General features: G+C 39.2%; 2 protein-coding genes across 4 annotated transcripts in view; both read right to left on the bottom strand.

Moving 5' to 3' along the window:
- Positions 1-19,256, bottom strand: part of CHD6 (chromodomain helicase DNA binding protein 6) — a 208,893-nt gene that overhangs the window by 153,248 nt on the left and 36,389 nt on the right. Inside the window, exon 1 of one of the 3 annotated variants that reach the window (XM_059898586.1) lies at positions 17,376-17,399. The exons of the other annotated variants lie outside the window; for them this stretch is intronic. The gene's annotated coding sequence lies outside the window, so the exon portion shown is untranslated. Of the gene's footprint in view, positions 1-17,375; positions 17,400-19,256 lie in introns of those variants that run through there. 3 annotated transcript variants of the gene reach the window in all.
- Positions 9,035-10,209, bottom strand: LOC132348864 (large ribosomal subunit protein uL30-like). The gene has a single exon (XM_059896794.1). It carries the CDS (start codon positions 10,195-10,197, stop codon positions 9,454-9,456), a length of 744 nt encoding a protein of 247 aa, XP_059752777.1. The 5' UTR covers positions 10,198-10,209; the 3' UTR covers positions 9,035-9,453.

The raw sequence follows: 19,256 nt of genomic DNA, 5'->3' as shown, positions 1-19,256 counted from the left end.
TGACAAGATTCAACATCCACTCATGATAAAAACTCTCAACAAAGTGGGCACAGAGGGAACATACCTCAACATAATAGAGGTCATATATGACAAACCCACAGCTAATATCATACTCAACAGTGAAAAGCTAAAAGCATTTCCTCTTAGATCAGGAATAAGACAAGGATGCCCACTCTTGCCACTTTTATTCAGTATAGTATTGTAAGTCCTAGCCATAGCAATCAGACTAGAAAAAGAAATAAAAGGCATCCAAATTGGAAAGGGGTTTCCCTGATGGCAAAGTGGTTAACAGTACACCTGCCAATGCAGGGGACACATTGGTTCGAGCCCTGGTCCGGGAAGATCCTACATGCTGTGCAGCAACTAAGCCCGTGAGCCACAACTACTGAGCCTGCGCTCTAGAGCCCACGAACCACAACTACTGAGCCCACACGCCACAACTACTGAAGCCCGCGCGCCTAGAGCCTGTGCGCCGCAACAACAGAAGCCACAGCAATGAGAAGCCCGCACACCACAACAAAGAGTAGCCCTCACTGGCTGCAACTAGAGAAAGCCCGAGCACAGCAACAAAGACCCAACTCAGCCAAAAATAAATAAATAAATAAATTTATTAAAAAAAAAAAAAAAAAAAAGAACATATGACCCAAGCTGGCCCAACGTGAGCCTTGCCTGAACCTTCAGTAGGAACTTTTAAAAAACAAACTGGAAAGTAAAACTATCACTATTTGCAGATGACATGATACTACATATAGAAAACCCTGCAGATGCCAACAAAAACCCATTAGAACTAGTAAATGAATTCAGTGAAGTTGCAGGATATAAAATTAATAATAGAAATCTATAGCATTTCTATCCACTAATAATGATCTATCAGAAAGAGAAATTAAGAAAACACAATCGCATCAAAAAGAGTAAAATACCTAGGAATAAATTGAACAAAGAAGCTGAAAGACCTGTACTCTGAGGCTATAAGACATTGATGAAACAAACTGAAAACAACACAAATAAATGGAAAGATATACTGTGCTCACAGGTTGGAAGAATCATACTGTTAAAATGACCATACTACTCAAAGCAATCTACAGATTCAGTGCAATCCCTATCAAAACCAATGGCATTTTTCACAGAACTAGAACAAATAATCCTAAAATTTGTATGGGACGACAGAAGACCCCAAATATCCAAAGCTATCTTGAGAAAGAAGAAGAAAGCTGAAGGTATCACACTCCCTGATTTTGAAGCATACTCCTGAAACTAACAAAATATGTCCATCAACTATACTTCAAAATAAATAAATAAATAAATAAAATTTCTAAAAAACACGCTAATAGTGTTATTATATTGTTTTTTCCAATTTTAAACATTATTCTATCAGCTTCTCCCTATAAAATAGGAGTTGGCAAATGTTTTTATAAAAGGTCAGGTGTGCTTCCCTGGTGGCGCAGTGGTTGGGAATCTGCCTGCCAATGCAGGGGACACAGGTTCAAGCCCTGGTCTGGGAAGATCCCACATGCCGCGGAGCAACTAGGCCCGTGAGCCACAATTGCTGAGCCTCCGCGTCTGGAGCCTGTGCTCCGCGGCAAGAGAGGCCGCGATAGTGAGAGGCCCGCGCACTGCGATGAAGAGTGGCCCCCACTTGCCACAACTAGAGAAAGCCCTCGCACAGAAACGAAGACCCAACACAGCCAAAAATAAATAAATAAATTTTAAAAGGTCAGGTAATAAATATTTTAGGCTTTGTAGGCCACATGGTCTCTGCTGCAACTAATCAATTTTGCCACTGTAACATGAAAACAGCCACAGACAATATGCTAACATATGGGTTGGTCTGGGTTCCAAAGAAACTACAAAAACAGGTAGCCCCCTGCTATGGAAGATGAAGCATATCTTCCCAATATAGTTATTATTACCATTATTTATTAAATCAATATTCAATTCATAGCTAAGACATGAACTATATATATACTATGCTAAAAATTTTTTTTGTGTAATTTTTTCCCTAAAGATAGTAAGTACCTTTAAATGTAAAAATTTAGAAATTTGCTTTGTTTTCTTTGAATCACTAACTTATCTAAAAATGCTTCTCCGAAGCCTCAAAATTAAAATTCCTCTCAATCTAAGTTCATTTTTTTCCCCTTGGATCATTATATCTGGAGTGTTACAACTCTCTTCAATCTGTTTCAAAGGCACATTTCCTAGGACTTCTCATCGCCATCCTCCTGGGGATTCATTCATTCCCTTTGTCCCTCTCAAGAGTGAACTCCCAAGTTTCTTTCTTCTCTCTGAGGGTTTACTCTCTCATTCTGGTGAATCACAATGTCCACTAACTGACCAGGAAACATATGAACGAGAGGTAAGTTTCTGAGACCTTCATGCCTCAATATGTTATGGTCCACCTTGATGGCTTGGTGGGTAGCAAATCACAGGTTGGAGACGGATATCGCCTCAGAATTTTGAGAGCATTTCACCACTGTCCTGTTCCTTCCACCACCTGTTAAGGAATCTGAACCACTGTGATCCCTAACCCCTTATCTGTAACCTCTCTTCCTTCAAAGAAAGCTTTAGCCCCAGGGAACATCTTTTCATAATGATGTACTGTGGGGTTGTTTTAATCCATGAGTTTGGGCACCTGGTGAATTCTTTCACAAACTAGAAACACCTGTCTCAGTTCTGAGAAATCTTCTTGGATTATTTCCTCATAATTTCCTCCCGAATTGTTTTCTTGTAATGGAACTCCTATTACTGTATTTGAAAGATACACCTTCGGGGCTGTACCTCTAATTTTCACATTAAAAACATTTTTTTAATCTCTTCGTGTTCTGCTTTCTGGGAGGTTTCCTCAACTTTATCTTCCAACCCTTCTTATTCTTTTTTTTTTTTTTTATGGCTAACATGTTCACCATTCAATAATTCTTTTTTTTTTTGGGGACTCTGATGTTTTACTCTTATAGTCTACTAAGGTTGTGCCAAGTAACCAACAATGGAAGGGCGTTCAAATGACAGGCGGTGGCTCTTTCCTTTCAAAGACGACGCTGTGATCTAGTAGAAACACTTCTACACAACCAAAACAGTCCAACTGGCATGAGAAAACACCTCTGTAACAATTTTAAGGATTTTTCTGTTTTCAAGTCTCTGAATGAGTTTTATATTTCCATCAAAGGTGGCACAGCAACAAAAAAGGATTTTGGTTCAGATACATGAATTTTTTGATGCCTGAAAGTTTTTTTGCAATGTAGAGAATTTTTAAATTAGATCGCTTTCTCTGAAAAGTTATCTTTTGTGTATAATTTAGGCTAGAGCTAATCTGTATAGGGTGAGCTATGATGCTCTCTGCAACAGGCTAGAGATAACACACCACCTTAATTTCATGACTACAAGTCAAAAGCATTCACATCTCTCAAGATGAAAAGAGGGCCATGAGGACAAGGACGACATCTATTTTGAATACTACTATATATCTAATTCGTAGGACAGTATTTTGTGAATGAATAAATATATTAATATTACATATGGATTTATCAATGGTGGGTCAAAAGAGAAGGATCATACTGGTATATATACCAGGTTTAGTCTAAAAACCCTTCTCTCCAAAAATGTAGGTGCCTAATTCGAAATACCTGTCAACATAACTAGGGAGAAGACACCAGTACCATCGCGACTTCCAAACTGAGGCAGCACTTTGTTTTGCCAGCTTGAAAGTACAATTACCGCCTCAAACATTAACTTAAGATGCTTCGCTCCTCAAAAGAAAAGTGTTTTAAACATTCAAAGTGTTACACTAAAAGCTTTGTTACCCTGTACATGGGTAATGCAAGCCAAAAAGCAAATCAAGAGTAGTGACTTTAATCCCTGTCTATGAGAGAAAGCATAATTAGCAGTAAGAGCAATAACCTGCTAGAAAACTCTTGTTACTGGATTAAGAGTATTAGAAATGTCCATTTTAAGAGGCTTCCTATTGGTCAACTGCAAAATAACAGGACTTTAAACTCATTACTACTGACTTCAACCAATGTCTAGCACTGCCGTAATTCCTCACAATAATCTGTTTTACCTAGATGGTGTAAAGGTGTAAACTAAGGAAGCTCTCTGGAATCGACTAGAAACATTTCAATAGTGCTGCATTCACAGAATCAGAACTGAATGGGACCTTTGAAATCACACAAACACTTTGATATTAATGATGAATGAGACACATCTGCATAATACAAAAGATAAAAAATCAACTCCAAACCCCAGTTCATCTCTTCAATCAGAGAAAATCATTTCAACTCCTAATCTGGTGATGAAAATCAACTTGCTTGATAAGAATCACTATTAACAGTGGTAGTAGAAGCAAATGGCCAGGCATTATCATAGCTATCAAATAACACACTGTAAAGTAAAACCTGACTGCACTTTTTTTCTGTCATTAGACCCTACACTATAATGTCAACTAACCCAGATCAGGAATGATCCCATCTGTGAACACAGGACTGAAGAAACCAATCTTCTGACAGCCAAGCCCACTCAAAGTTCAGAGCCCTGAAAATTCAAGCTATAACCTTATGTAGGAAGACAGAGGGTTTTACAAATGACACTCATATTCAGTCTCAAGAGACCTCACCGGTAATGCAACACCTTTTTGAATCGTTACACTTTAATGTGTTTTGTAGAGGAAGAGTAATACCTGTAGGCTTGAGCGAAGATATCTAGGTTCTGAACATAAGGGTAGTATGATTTGTACAATTTATTCAGTATCTCTGGGTCTTAGTTTCTCATTTACAGAATACGGACAAAAACTATCTTTTGGGAGAGGAAATGGATGAGTTCTATTTTGGACAGGCTAAGTTTGAAGGAACAGTAAAGACTGAAGCAAAGTAAAGGGGTGGGGAACTTAAAAGCTCAGGAAATGCAGTCCTTTTATCTTAAGAATGATGAAACTAAGGATCAGAGCAGTCTGATTGCCCAAAGGCTCACAGTCACGCAAAAAGTACAAGAATCAGATTTCCTGGGTTCTGATTCAGCCCTCTTAGCACTATATCAAGCTTTCTTGTAGGCATATGAAAATGGTGGGAGAGGACAGGACTGGAGATGTTCTATTTGGGGCACGTGGAGACAGGGCAGAGATTAGAAAGATATTGTACAGACAAATTACTACAGTCTAGGGGAAGGGAGGAAGGGAAGGTGGGAAGGAGGGAGGAAGGGAGGGAGGGAGGGAGGGTGGGAAGGAGGGAGGAAGGGAGGGAGGGTGGGAAGGAGGGAGGAAGGGAGGGAGGGAGAGAAGGAGGGAGGGAGGGAGGAAGGGAGGGAAGAAAAAAAGCAGGCTGTAGCAGGGGATGGTTTCCATCCATCCTTGGGGTGAAGAGGAAGCAATTAAAACAGTCTGATAAAACTATCTTTCAAGAAGACCTTTTTAAGCACATTTTAGACAAGAAGGATGGACCCTTCAGATAATATTACATACAAGTGAAAAAAATATTTCATACAAATAATTCATATGATAAACACAGATAAAAATCTTTAGGGATATAACTGGCGAGTAATTCTGTTTAAGTTCTTTATCTCCTTTCATAAAGCCTGCCATTTGAATCCTGAATTGATAAAATTGTTTTGGAGCAATTTACAGTAAGGAAAAAACTCTATCTGATGGCTAGCCAAGACAGCAGGAAACGAAGTAAACACATTAACAAAATCATAACACAGACAACACTCAGCAGAGTTTTTACTTTGGGGTAAATAATAGAAGAAAAATCACATATTAATGGTCATTCGGGCGCAGTACTCTTTATTCTACAGGATACAGGAGAGCCAGCCCAAGTGCACACCAATCTACTGTCTGAAAACATCTTATCAAATAAATTTGTGGAATTCCTAGTACTACAAAGACGGGCTTTTCCCCTACTTCTACAACTCTGCTGTGTTAAGAGTAAAATAAAAACCCAGGATTTTTCCAAAGTGGTTTTTTTTTTTCTATTGTTCAAAAACGAGACAAATAATGGATTCTGAACCTGACACAAATTCCCTACTATTCCAGTTTTAAGGTGCAATCCTGAAACTGAACTTCCACAGCTTACGTTAAATCACCTGCCGCAAACCCAGGAGGATGCTGCACCCTGATGGATTCCGTGGTCGTTTTATCTCCTAAAAGCTGTACAACTCTGGCACCTCCTGCTCTTTCCTTAGGGTCTAAGAATTTTTCTTTAATAGAATCTGAGAAGGATTTTTTTTAAGCTCTGGATTTTTAAAAGATTAAGTAGCTCTTAATCCTCTCCCACCCTCAACTCCCCCCTTCCCTGAAATCTAAAAGGAAGAGAGCGCTGTGATAATAAACGCAGAACCAGGCTGTGGGTGGGTACGTAAAAAAAAACTCTGCATGATGTGACGGACTAGGGAAAAGCTCCCTTGCAAAAGCAAGCACAGACGAGCACTGGCTGAATGGTGAGGCGGGGGGCTGGCAACCAGAATGTCCTGCCAACAAAATGCCCTGGTTCTCCAAATCCGCTTGTGCTACGCTAAGAGCAGAAACTGCAGGCAATAAGTAGAATGCTCAAGAGGCCACCTGAGGCAAATTTAAGCCAGCTGACTAAAGTCTGCTAACACCATGTATATATATTATGTGTGGTCCATCTAATCTGCCTAAATATTGGTATAGATGTATAGATGTAGTCACCTATTTTAAATTAATGTATTAGCAAACCACGTATTGTTAAAACTATTGACTTCTAACACCTAAATAATCACTTAACCAGAAGTAAAACTCAGCACGTTTTCAGATTGGTATGTGGTACTATTTAAGGAGGACTGGTCTGGGAGATGACAGAATTCACGTCCAGAATGAGCAAGAGAACCACAGAGAAGGGCCAGTTAGTTTACCTGGTAAATAGTACCAATTCCCAGATCAAAAGACAATCATTTTGAAATATAAATTCAACTTCGGCGAGCGGGGGCTACTCTTTGTTGCGGTGCGCAGGCTTCTCATTGCGGTGGCTTCTCTTGCTGCAGAGCACGGGCTCTAGGCGCGCGGGCTTCAGTAGTTGTGGCATGCAGACTCAGTAGTTGTGGCTCACGGGCTTAGTTGCTCCGCGGCATGTGGGATCTTCCCGGACCAGGGATCGAACCCGTGTCCCCTGCATTGGCAGGCGGATTCTTAACCACTGCGCCACCAGGGAAGCCCCTAAATTTAACTTCTTAATACCCATAATCTCCCACTCATATTACACTATATTTATATTACCCGTTCCAATGCTCCCTTCCATCATCAGCACAAGCACTGAGAACCAGATGTAGTGATGTGATTTAAAATTGTTCTAGATACAGATGAGCAGTTGTGGAGGACAGCAAATTTCCAACCTGCCACTCTGGAGTACATGTGCAGAATGAGATTCATAACTTCCATCATAGGCACCTTTTCTTTAAGATGCTAAATTTGCTAATGAAGCCCTTTATTGGTAGCATAGTACAAGCTCAGGTTAGTAATAAAATGAAATAAATAAAGTCAGGAAACTCTCTCATTAGCCTGGATATGAAATCCAAGTAACAGTTCTTGAAGCCTCAAGAGAATCCTAAAGGAGTTGGTGACAAAGCTGCATGCCACAGACAAGTAGAATAAAAGCAGCCCTCACACAGAGGAATACAAAACAGTAACTCCCCAGAGGGCCAAGGGACTGCATCAGTCCCTGATGCCTAGGACAGCGCCTAAGATATAGTCAATACCCATGTATTTGTTTGGTGAGTACGTGGATTGAACTTATAAATGAAAGGCTCACTGGCTAGTTTCACCACTCACACTATTTTCTTCCCTCTACCCTCAAATGACTTAAGGGCTAAAAAATATAAGGAAACAATTTTTGCAAGGGAATCACTCCATGTTTTCAGCCTGCTGTGTTACATGTTTGTAGTAACTCTCTCAGCCTGGACAAAGCCTCTCTAGATATAAGAGTGCCACCAGCAATTCAAAGCACAAAAACAACCACAGCCTATATATGTGAAGATACCAAACTCTGTACACAAAAGTAGGTAATTCCAAGTCTATTACTGTTATTCACTTTAATTTGATTTAGCAACGATTGGGCTTTACACAGCTGACTCTAAAATTCACCCTAAATTCTATCCACAGTGTAATGTCAGAGTTTCTTAGCAACCTTCACTTTCTGGAAATTTGACTCCTATCCAGATTCCATATCCATCTTGTGGATCCAAGTTCAACTCCTAACTTGGTGAATTCCTAAGATTTTGTACCCAGAGTTATCTACTCCTGAACAAACCACAGTACTGACCTGCTTCTGCTTGCAGCTTTTAAAAGCCACACATTGAGACTCTCCTATCACCACAAATTCCTGAATCAAACATCTATGGTTCTCATTCCCATTAACATTTACATGGGAGTTACCACTGTGGGCCCCCAAATTTCTTAGCCAGGCAAAAGGGGATCTGGTGATTTAACTGCTTCAAGAAGAAGGGTATATGGTGACAAAGATAAAAGCAAAGATAATGCTTACAGAGGAGAGCAGTGATATTGAATTTAAACTAAGAACAAAGAGGTATCTGAAAAGCCATAAAGAAAAAAACTTAGAAGCTCCTGTTTGAATACTTGGTAAGAAGAACATCAACATCATAAGAAGTGTATGTTGCTCTATAGAACACCTCAGCATTAACTATTTGATCCCAAATGGAAAAAAAAAAGGTAGCCTGGCAATTAATATATATATGTATTTTAAAATTTATCTTTATTTTTTAATTTTTGGCTGCGTGGGGTCACATTGCTGCATGCAGGCTTTCTCTAGTTGCAGTGAACGGGGGCTACTCTTCATTGCGGCACATGGGCTCAGTAGTTGTGGCTCACAGGCTCTAGAGTGCAGGCTCAGTAGTTGTGGCGCACGGGCTTAGTGCTCCGCGGCATGTGGGATCTTCCCGGACCAGGGCTCGAACCCGTGTCACCTGCATTGGCAGGCGGATTCCTAACCACTGCGCCACCAGGGAAGCCCTAATATTTTTTGCTGAATGAATTAGATACCTGTTTTTTTTGTTTGTTTGTTTGTTTTTGTTTTTGTGTGCTTCTTTCTAATTGTATTTCAAGTTCTTTCCAAAACAAGGCCCTTGGATACCCCAGGTTCAATATGCCCCTGGGCCTGGTCCACTGCTGTCTGGTATTGGTATGTGGGTATTCGTTTGTTCACCAACATTAAATCCCAGGACAGGTGTGATAAAACAGGACTCCCTCCTCCATGGCACAAGTCCTTTGCTGGTTTCAGAGGTGGACGGCGGTCTTTGCAGAAAACACACAGGCACTTTTCTTGGAACTGAAGTGGGATGAAAAGTGCCTGCCCTGAACATCACCATCTTTTCCCTGACCCTTCCCCTCCAGTTTCTGAAGATGATACAGCAGAAAATAATCTTGCTTGAAGATACTGGGTAACAATTCCATAATACAAAAACATATGCTTCCAATGCACTGTGCTTTCAGATATGCTGGGTTTAGTTCAGCTGCCGGATGAGCTGATTGATGCGTTCACCTCTATAGCCAGGTGAGCCCACTTCCTTGAGGAAGCCCACTCTATTCTTGGTAGCGTGGCGGGCCACTGAGAGTTGAAAAGGGCGCAAGAACCCTGAGATCACCTGAAAATTCTTCCCCGGAAAGGCAATTTCATGAATGAGGTCTTCCAAGCAAATGACACCAAACTTCCCCAGGTGCTCCTCAATCACTGTGTTGTCTGTCAAAGGGATGATTTTATTCTTGACCTTGGCTTGTCCACGTTTCAAGATGAGTTCCCGAACTGACTTCAAATTTGGAAATCCCCAGGTCACATAAGGTTCCACTATACTAAGCGTTTTTATGGTTTGAGGAGTTACTTGCATAAAGACACCACTGAAAATCTTTTTCAGGCGAAGTCTTGCAATGGTCCTCTGCACCAGTAAACTCACCCCATTAATCCTTTCGATGCGTAAAACAAAGGCCAAGGAATGTTTATCTGGCACTTCCAAGCCATGAGGTTTCACTTCTAGTCGTCTGAGTCGCACCCTGTCACGTAGTTGCCGCCAGGAATCATGTAGGAACCATTCTAGTCGCTGAAACTTGATCTCTTTTCCTTTCCTCTGCTCCTTCCTTTGCAAAAGCGCCTGCTTTGCCTGGGTGGCTTTCAGGGCCTGATAAGCCTTCCTCTTCTTCAGGAGATTTTCTGGAACCAAAGGGATCTTTTTTCTTGGCTCTTCCTCTGCCATCTTTCCAACTCTGCAGCTCTAGATACCTGTTTTTTGACATTAAGTTGAACAGCCCTCAAACAGGTTTTAAGAAATAAAAATAAGGTTGAGGAACTTCCCTGGTGGTCCAGTGGTTAAGAATCCACCTTCCAATGCAGGGGACGTGGGTTCGATCCCTGGCCAGAGAACTAAGATCCCACATGCCGCGGGGCAACTAAGCCCGCGTGCTGCAACTACTGAGCCTGTGCGTCACAATTAGAGAGCCTGCGTGCCGCAACTACAGAGCCCGCGTGCTCTGGAGCCCACGCGCCGCAACGAAAGATCCTGTGTGCCACAGCTAAGACCCAACGCAGCCAAAAATAAAAATAAATAAATAAGTAATTTTAAAAATAAATAAAGTTGAGATACCCTGGATTATTTTGTATTTTCCCTGTTCTAGCCTGGATCTGGATCTTGCTTTTAAGTTTATACTTTTGGAATCAGACCGTACCACACTTTTACTTTTATTGAAGTATAATATGCATTAAAATAAGTATAGCTCTTCACATACTGAACACACCCGTGTAACCAGCATCCACATCCAGAAAGAGGACACTCTTAGCACTACAAAAGCCCCATCCATGCTCCTTTTTGGTCACTACTACTTTTCTCCAAGGGTAACCACTAGCCTGACTTCAAACAGTACAGATTAGTTTTGCTTGTTTCTGTACCTTATAAAAGTGTAATTATAGAGTACGTACTCTTGTGTCTGGCTTCAGTGCCAGTTATCAATTTATTGCCTCTCAACTCCAAATTCACCCTTCAGTACCTGCTCTGTGATAATGCTCTGGACTCTTTTAAGCCTTTTCCCTTTACAGAAAGCGTGATGTTAAGCTTGTGGTCAGTAGAGGGCGCTGGAGGGGCATCGCAGGAGGAAGGAAGCTTGTCTTTCAGGTTCAAGGGTGCAGTGCTTTTGCCCAGTGAGAGTATGTAGGGACATCTAGTGGTGCTCTGTCCCAGTAGCATCCCCAAAGCATTAGACTGTTTTCTCATATTCAAAGATCACCTGGAAGCTTTAATTTGCCAGCAAAGGTCCTACCTATACTTGAGGATAATGAAATTATCCCATAGTTTTTTCTTCTCTAGGATAAATATCCCCATGTATTTAATACCTCACATATTTTCAGCTCTCTCCTGAACTTTCTATGTTGTTTCCTCCTTAATTTGCAAAATCAAAAGCTGAACTAAGACACTTTATCTAGCTAAAGTAGTATCGACTCATAAATATCCATCCAAAACCAAATCAAATCTCATGGTGAAATGCTACAGGCACTCCTGTTAAGAAGTCTGGAAAAAGACAAGGACGCCATCCATCAAGCATTGCTCTGGACATTCTAGAGAATACATGGGAAAATTATGAGATGTATAAACTAGAAAGAGAGATACAAAATTATTATTTATATATGATGTGACTGTTCTTCCTGTAAGCCCTTAAGAAACAACTTCAAAACTATGGGAACCAAGAAAGAGTTTATAAGAAGGTCAGTAAAAAATATATATCTGTACAAACATCACCAACTTTGTAGGAAACAACCTCAAGTTTTCCTCAAGGATGTAGCTGCTGCTGTTCACATCATGCATACCGAGCGAGACCAACTCTACTGCTCCGGCTGTGACCACCTGCTCAAGGGACTGGTGCCAAGGCCCACTTACACAGGCCAGACATGAGGCCAACCTCCCACTGTAGAGTTTGGCACCATGTTGGAACGGACTCAGCCACATGAGGGTAACTCACATGTAGCTTGTCTTTCTTAACTCAATTCTAGCCAGAATTGTGTTAGTATGTGCCCAACACAATATTCATCTTGAATTTCTATTACACCAAATTCAACATCTCCCTCTGGTTTTATGGTTTATCTTATCTCTGAGGAGCTGGCCACCTCACTAAGCAACCAACAAGAGCAGATATACAGGACAGTCACCAATGAAGCTAAAGAATCGACTCTGTTTCTTCAACTTTAAAATGAGGGTATATTTGACCTCAGATTTTAAAAACCCTTTCCTAAGGATCCTAGGCCCTAAAATTGTCTAATTCCGTGACCCAGTATATATAATAACCACACATCAAGAGAAAAAAAACTATGGGAAACGAATCCTGCAAAAACACTAACATATTCCCTGTTTTACCAAGTTCTCCATTCTCCAGGTGAATAAGAAAGCTAGGTTTTTTTTTTTAAATATAGAAGGGTAATAAAAAATTCTTTTTTTTCTCCAAGAGAAACTTACTAAAAAGGAAAGAAACTTACTAAAAAGGAAAGAATGCATGGAAGTCAAGAGGATAATTTAGGAAATCTGCTTCTGTTAGAAGGCATGAACATCTTTAACAAAATGCGTTAAGTACTTTAAGAAATTCTATAAATTTGGGAAAATTTAATCATGCAATGATGATTACCAAAATTACATAAAAGTGTCAATATCTGAATATGTAAATAGAATAAATAAAATTAAGAAATATGTTGTTTTTAAATCCACCCTCGCTCTTACACCTAGAGAATCAATCCCTTGAGGCCTTTCCTGTTCAAGTTTACCACTGGTACACAACTGCTGGAAGCTTCACACACAGACTAAAAGACACTAGATAAATCCAGCTCATTCAGCTCCTGACCTGAGGAGCCTTCCTCATAGTTTTGTATTAACTCATCCCTATCAGTGATACCCAACTGCTTAAAACATCAGATTGTTACAACAATGTTCAGATCCTTGAGGATCTAGTCATTTTCTTATCCACACAGATTAACTTCTTAACAGACTAATACAAAATAAGCACCATTCGAATATAAAAACATAAAGAAAGGCAGTGACTTTTTTGGTGAAAGAACATGACCGCTCAGATTATTCATTTGAACTGACACTTGGTAGAAATAATGAATTTACTTGCTCAAGTAGAAATAGAATGGGGGACGCAAAAGAGGGGAAGAAAATTATTTCACAATTTGTTGAAATATGAGACACAGTACTTCAATTAAAAAAAAATTACTTAGCAAAGAGATAGCAGAGATATACTTGGGACAAATAGTCTATAGAACCTCCTGACTCTTAGTTCTATAACTGAGACCTATGGCTGCTATTTATTATGATTTGCAGAATTTGAAAAATTGTTTTTATGGTATTGGATATGAGCTATATGGCTTTCTGCTCCAAAAACAACCTGAAATTGTGTAGCTAAGATCCAGGTGGCTGTTCAGAGAGCAAGTAGCTTGAACTCTAAAGCAAAAAGGGTCCAATGGCCAGAGTAATATCCTGTGTGAATCAGACTGTGACCTCAAGCTGTCTGCCAAGTTTCTCTTGTGAACTTACCATCTATTCTGACCGCCTGATTCTACCCCAACTGATAATACCAGAGTCTGAGGGCTGTTTCCGCCACCTCCAACTAAGGTCCAGTTAAGAGATTCACAAAAGGTTTCTGAGTAAGAAGAACCTTCCTAAAGGGAAAACCCTACATACTTGCCCTTCCAAGTGGACATGTTATGTGTATATATGTGTCTCTCTATATATACACACACAAGCAAACTAAACATGTATATATGCAGATTATTTATATACAAATATAGATTATCCTCTAGGGATAGTAGGACAGTGCACCTGAGCTATTTTTCTAGTAACAGAGACACTACATAATCCACTCTGTCCTTCTGCTAAGAACATAAATACTGCAACCGAACTGTCTGGGTCAAAATTCTAGCTCTTGCCATTTATTAGCTGCGTGACCTAGGCAAATCACTTAATCTCCCTGACTCAGTTTCCTCATATGTAAAACAGGGATGATAATCATGTAAGGATTAAATAAACTAGTACATGCAAATAACAAAGTACAGTGTCTGGCACATAGGAGGTACTATATAAGGTTAAATATTACTATTGATATTTATACAACAGCCATCCAGATAAAATAACAAGAAAAATATGTGACTACAGCAGTGAGAAAAAATGAACTATACGAATTCAAGTGACCTATATGGATTCATGATCCATAATCCCCAACCAAAGTAACCTTAGAACTTTCTTATCCTTGGAACAAACCACAACGTAGATAAAAATATTTCGCAAATGCACGATAATCCAAAAGCAGGAGTCTAGCTCAAAATCTGTTCCCATACTTCCCTGGTGGTCCAGTGGTTAAGAGTCCACCTTCCAATGCAGGGAACGTGGGTTCAATCCCTGGTCGGGGAACTAAGATCCCACATGCTGCGGGGCAACTAAGCCCGTGCGCCGCAATGCAATGAAAGATCCCGCATGCCGCAACTAAAACCCAACGCAGCCAAATAAATAAATAAATGTTAAAAAAAAAAAACTGTTCCAGTAAAATCTGTTAAAGATAACTCATTCAAAAACAAATAAATGGAGGGGAATTTACCTAAACATACAACTTTTTTTTTTTTTTTGGCCATGCCACGCAGCAGTGGAAGCACAGAGTCCTAACCACTGGATCGCCAGGGAATTCCTAAACATACAACTTTTAAACATTCCTTTCTACACTTCTTTCACTAAACATAATCAGACAAAAAAGTACTTTGCCTCAACGAATTTTTCAGACACCTCATTTTACTCTCAGTTTTTTTTAAAGTTCTTAGCCAAATTTTTTCATTTCATTTTCTACAAGTCTCTGTCTTCTTAAAGTGTAACAATAGTGAAATAAATGATTCAGGCAACAATCGTCAGTTAGGGTTAAATTAGGACCATTTGATGAAAGGTGGACAGACCTGGAAATCAGCAGGCTGTCAGAAAGTCACCCCATGGATTTTTGTTGGCCAAACGGGGTAATACATACAACTTGACAACAAAAGGCTATGCCAACATGAACCCGCCAATTAATCTTAGCATACAAAGTAGGACAGTCAAACATTATGGCTTTCTAATGTGAACGGGAAGTACAATATACCACCTATGAATAATAAAAAATCTGAATGATTACAAAAATAGTTAAGCCTCCAAATCTAACAACCTGTTTACAGGTAATATGGTGAAAGAGTAACATGTTATATGATACAAGGATACAATCAGCAAAATCCATAATGTGGGGAAGGGGAACAATCCAGTTTCTTCAACAAATAAATGGCGTAACAGAAACAACAACAACAACAAAGAGGGGATTTATTACAGATTAAAAGAAATTAAAGGTATGTATCGATCAAATGCATTAGGTGGACCTTATTTGAACCTGATTCAAAGAGTTAACTGTAAAAAGCCATTTTTGAGAAAAATCAAGGGAAGAGATTCAGTATTAGGTAATGTTAAGGAATTAGGTTATAGGGAATCTGTTAATGTGTATGATAATGTGCTTTTCTGTCCAACAGATATACACACTAAATATTTAAAGGTGAAATGACAGGTTATCGGGACTTTCTTCAAAATACTCTAGGTCAAAAAGAAAGTGAGAAGGGACACATAAGAATGGCTTGAGGATTCACTGTATTATTCTCTCCAGTTACGTGTATGTTTGAAATTTCCCATAATAAAAACTGTCTTTTTCGAGGTTAAAGGAAAGAAGAGACAGGAATTCATAACCAAATCTAAGTTTGGCCACCATCCACGAGGCATGAAAAACTGCAGAAAGCCTTTATGTAAAACAAACACGAAAAAAGCCGACAGTAGTGGCCCCTAAAGACTGTATGTGAGATACTTTGGGCAGATTTCTTTTGTCAGCACAAATTCTCTTTACAACATTCCTCTCGAGGTGTGCTTTCCATTAGGCAATGTACTATTACCAAGGTGCAAACAGGATGTCCTGACACCAAACTGAACTCTTCAAGCCTCTTTACCCTGAGAAAAGTTATTTGAGGAAACTGACTACCAAAATACGTATTTTTTTAATGGCGTGTATGTATTCCTAAGTCTTTAGCAGCTTATCTATACTTTCCAGTTTTTTCCAACATTCGTATAAATATTTTTGTATAAGAAATACTCTTTAGTAAAATGAACAAAAAATCGCTGTGGTTAAAAAAAGTTTATTTAAACTTCCCTTCTTTCAATCCCTTCTCCATTCCCATTGCTCCTAACATAGTTCGTGCTATGTTATTATCACCTTATACTTGGTATCACAGCAGTTAAAACATTAACTGATTATACCACAGATTTGCAGGTCAAATATATCACCTGTTTCCTTCCAAAACTTAAAAAGTATGTGAAAAATTATCCTTATCCCACATATAATAGTAGTGTACTGAATTTAGAGAAGAGAGTACTGTTCAAGTATCATAATCAATAATCTAACAAAGGGGTTCAGTAATACAGGCACCAAGGCTATGCAAAGGAGAATTCTTTTTCATCTGTAATTGTGTGTTTTGTACCTTCTTGTTAGGTAAGGAAAACAGTGAATCCAGAAAATTGCACCTTACCACTTTTAACAATATTTTCCCAATAGTTGTCTGCCAAATATTTTAAATAACTCTCACCAGGCTATCATCACCTTTCTGTAATTCCCCCTGGGCTTTATTTATCTATTGAACATGATTTGGTCAATAATGGTGGTAAAAAGGAAGAGACTGTAAAAATAAACAACAATAAATAATGCCTAAAGGTAAGGATTAATATAGTTTTAAAATATGCAGTTGACCTTTGAACAATGTGGGGTTAAGGGGTGTAGACGCCCCATGTGCAGTTGAAAATTATGTATAACTTTACAGTCGACCCTCCATATCCAAGGTTCTGCACCCATGGATCATGTAGTACTGTAGCACATATTTAGCAAAAAAAAAAAAAAAAATCTGCATGTAAATGGACCCGTGCAGTTCAAACCCGTGTTGTTCAACGGTCAACTGTAACTAAAAATTATCTGTAGGACTCCCCTTGGTGGCGCAGTGGTTAAGAATCCACCTGCCAATGCAGGGGACATGGGTTCGATCCCTGGTCCAGGAAGAGCCCACACGCCGTGGAACAACTAAGCCCGTGCACCACAACTACTGAGCCTGCACTCTAGAGGCCGTGAGCCACAACTGCTGAGCCCACCTGCTACAACTACTGAAGCCCGAGCACCTAGAGCCCATGCTCCGCAACAAAGAGAAGCCACCGCAATGAGAAGCCCGCACACTGCAACGAAGAGTACTCCCCGCTCGCCGCAACCACAGAAAGCCTGTGCACAGCAACAAAGACCCAACGCAGCCAAAAATAAAAATAAATAAATAAATAATTTTTTTTAAAAAATGACCTGTAAGATGAAGTACCTTTGGTCCTAGGGAAGGCTGATCTGGGAACTCTATTTCTGTATTGATCTCTATGCCCCTGGGAATAGAGAGAAGGTACAACATTGCATTATTGCTAACAAGGTAGAAATTAATTAGCTCTGCTCCCTTTTTGTTGTTAATATTCTGAGCAAAGGTTACTTCCTTATTCAATACAGAAGTAGTTATATTTATCCATCCTGAGATAGATGGTTTTCAGATAGCAAAACCCTCCTACAGAAAGAACTGAGCGTCTAAAAACTTAAAGATGCCCTTCTAACATGCACTGCTAATAATAACTGAGAAGCTAGAATGCAGCAACTAACATTTACTGCATTATTTTTCTTAATCACCATAATAATCTTATGAGATAGGTACTGTTATTATTCCCATGGTATAGTTGAATAAACCAAAGCACAGGATGTTAAGAAACTTGCCAAAGAAAACAGAGCCAGTAAGGAATGGAAAAATATCATCCTCATCATTACCCAAAATTTTTTAGGGATAAACAGAAAAAGAAAAGCTATTGGCAACTCATTCCAAAATCCATTAGTATCATTAAATCCCAGAAATTTTTAATTTAATTATTTGCTGAGCATCTACCGTGTGCTCAACATTGTGCTACTTACTAAAAGACACTAGAGGAGAAGCAGAAGACAGCTATTTCCTCTCTAAACCTTACCGTCAAGGTAGAGAGACAAAATATACATATAAAACTAGTAGAGGAAAAAAAAATGTAATGAAAGAGCTACTTCTTCATAAATTCATCCACGTCCAGGCCTCACTTTTCACCCCAGAGCAGTTTTTAGATACATCACAGTTGACTGTGGAAAACCAGAGACAATATTCCCACTAACTGGTGGCGAGGGGTGGGTGGTGGCAGTGTGGATTTCTGGCTAAGGAATAAAAATCATTTAATAAAATCAATTCAATTCTAACCAAATATATATATATTTAAAATGTAGTTAAAAGATCATAGCGATCCAAATACGAATAAGACACTCTACCTACTTTAAGAAATCATAGTCTAGTGAGAAAAGACAAACCTGCTAACAAATGGCATTTGGTGTGGATGCCAACAGAACTAAGGAAGAGTTTCAGGTACAGTGGGAGCAGAAACAAATGAGAAAGCAACTATGAGGGCAAGTCCTGATAAGGTAACTCCTAGGGATGCTTATAAAAAGAACAGTAAGTTATAGAAATGTAAAATTTTATAACTGGAAAAAGTAAAGTTATGTTCCCAGTGCTATAACAGGTCCTGAATATTTTATATGCACAAATGTGATGACCTTCCTACCCCAAAAACCTACCCCTAATGTAATAGTAATCTCAATATCAATATTTAATGTCCAACTCAGGCTCTACTGTTCTATAATAATGTCCAGCAGTTGATCAAACATTACAAGGTATACAAAAAAGCTAAGTGGGTATGAAACAGAGACAAAGCTATCAAGAGAACCAGACTGAGAGATGACCCAGACAGGGAACTGAAAATAACAATGCTTAACATGTTAAAGAATTTAGTAGACAATATGCATGAATAGATGGTAAATTTCAACAGAAGGTTAGAATATGTAAGAAAGAGTCAAACAGAAATGCTATCTTTTTTTGTAAAGGTATCAGAGATGAAAAGTTCCTTTGATGGGCCCACCAGAACACTCAATATAATCAAGGAAGGAATCAATGAACTTGAAGACAGATCACTAGAAATCACCCAAACTAAAACACAAAGAGGGGGCAATAGGGGTGGGATAGGAAGGACACAACACAAAGAACATTCAAGAGCTGTGATATGATCAAATGATACCACAGACATGTAACTAGAGATGGAGAACAAGGCAGAAATAATATTTGAAGGAAAAATGGCTGAGAATTTTCCAAAAA

Source organism: Balaenoptera ricei, chromosome 15, assembly GCF_028023285.1.
Source record: "Balaenoptera ricei isolate mBalRic1 chromosome 15, mBalRic1.hap2, whole genome shotgun sequence".
In the NCBI taxonomy this organism is placed as follows: Eukaryota; Metazoa; Chordata; class Mammalia; order Artiodactyla; family Balaenopteridae; genus Balaenoptera; species Balaenoptera ricei.
The sequence above is the reverse complement of the archived record's forward strand: the minus strand, read 5'-3'. Positions and strand labels throughout refer to the sequence as shown.

Excerpts from the sequence above, each read along its gene's own strand:
- LOC132348864 (XM_059896794.1), bottom strand. The coding sequence starts at position 10,197 with ATGGCAGAGGAAGAGCCAAGAAAAAAGATCCCTTTGGTTCCAGAAAAT.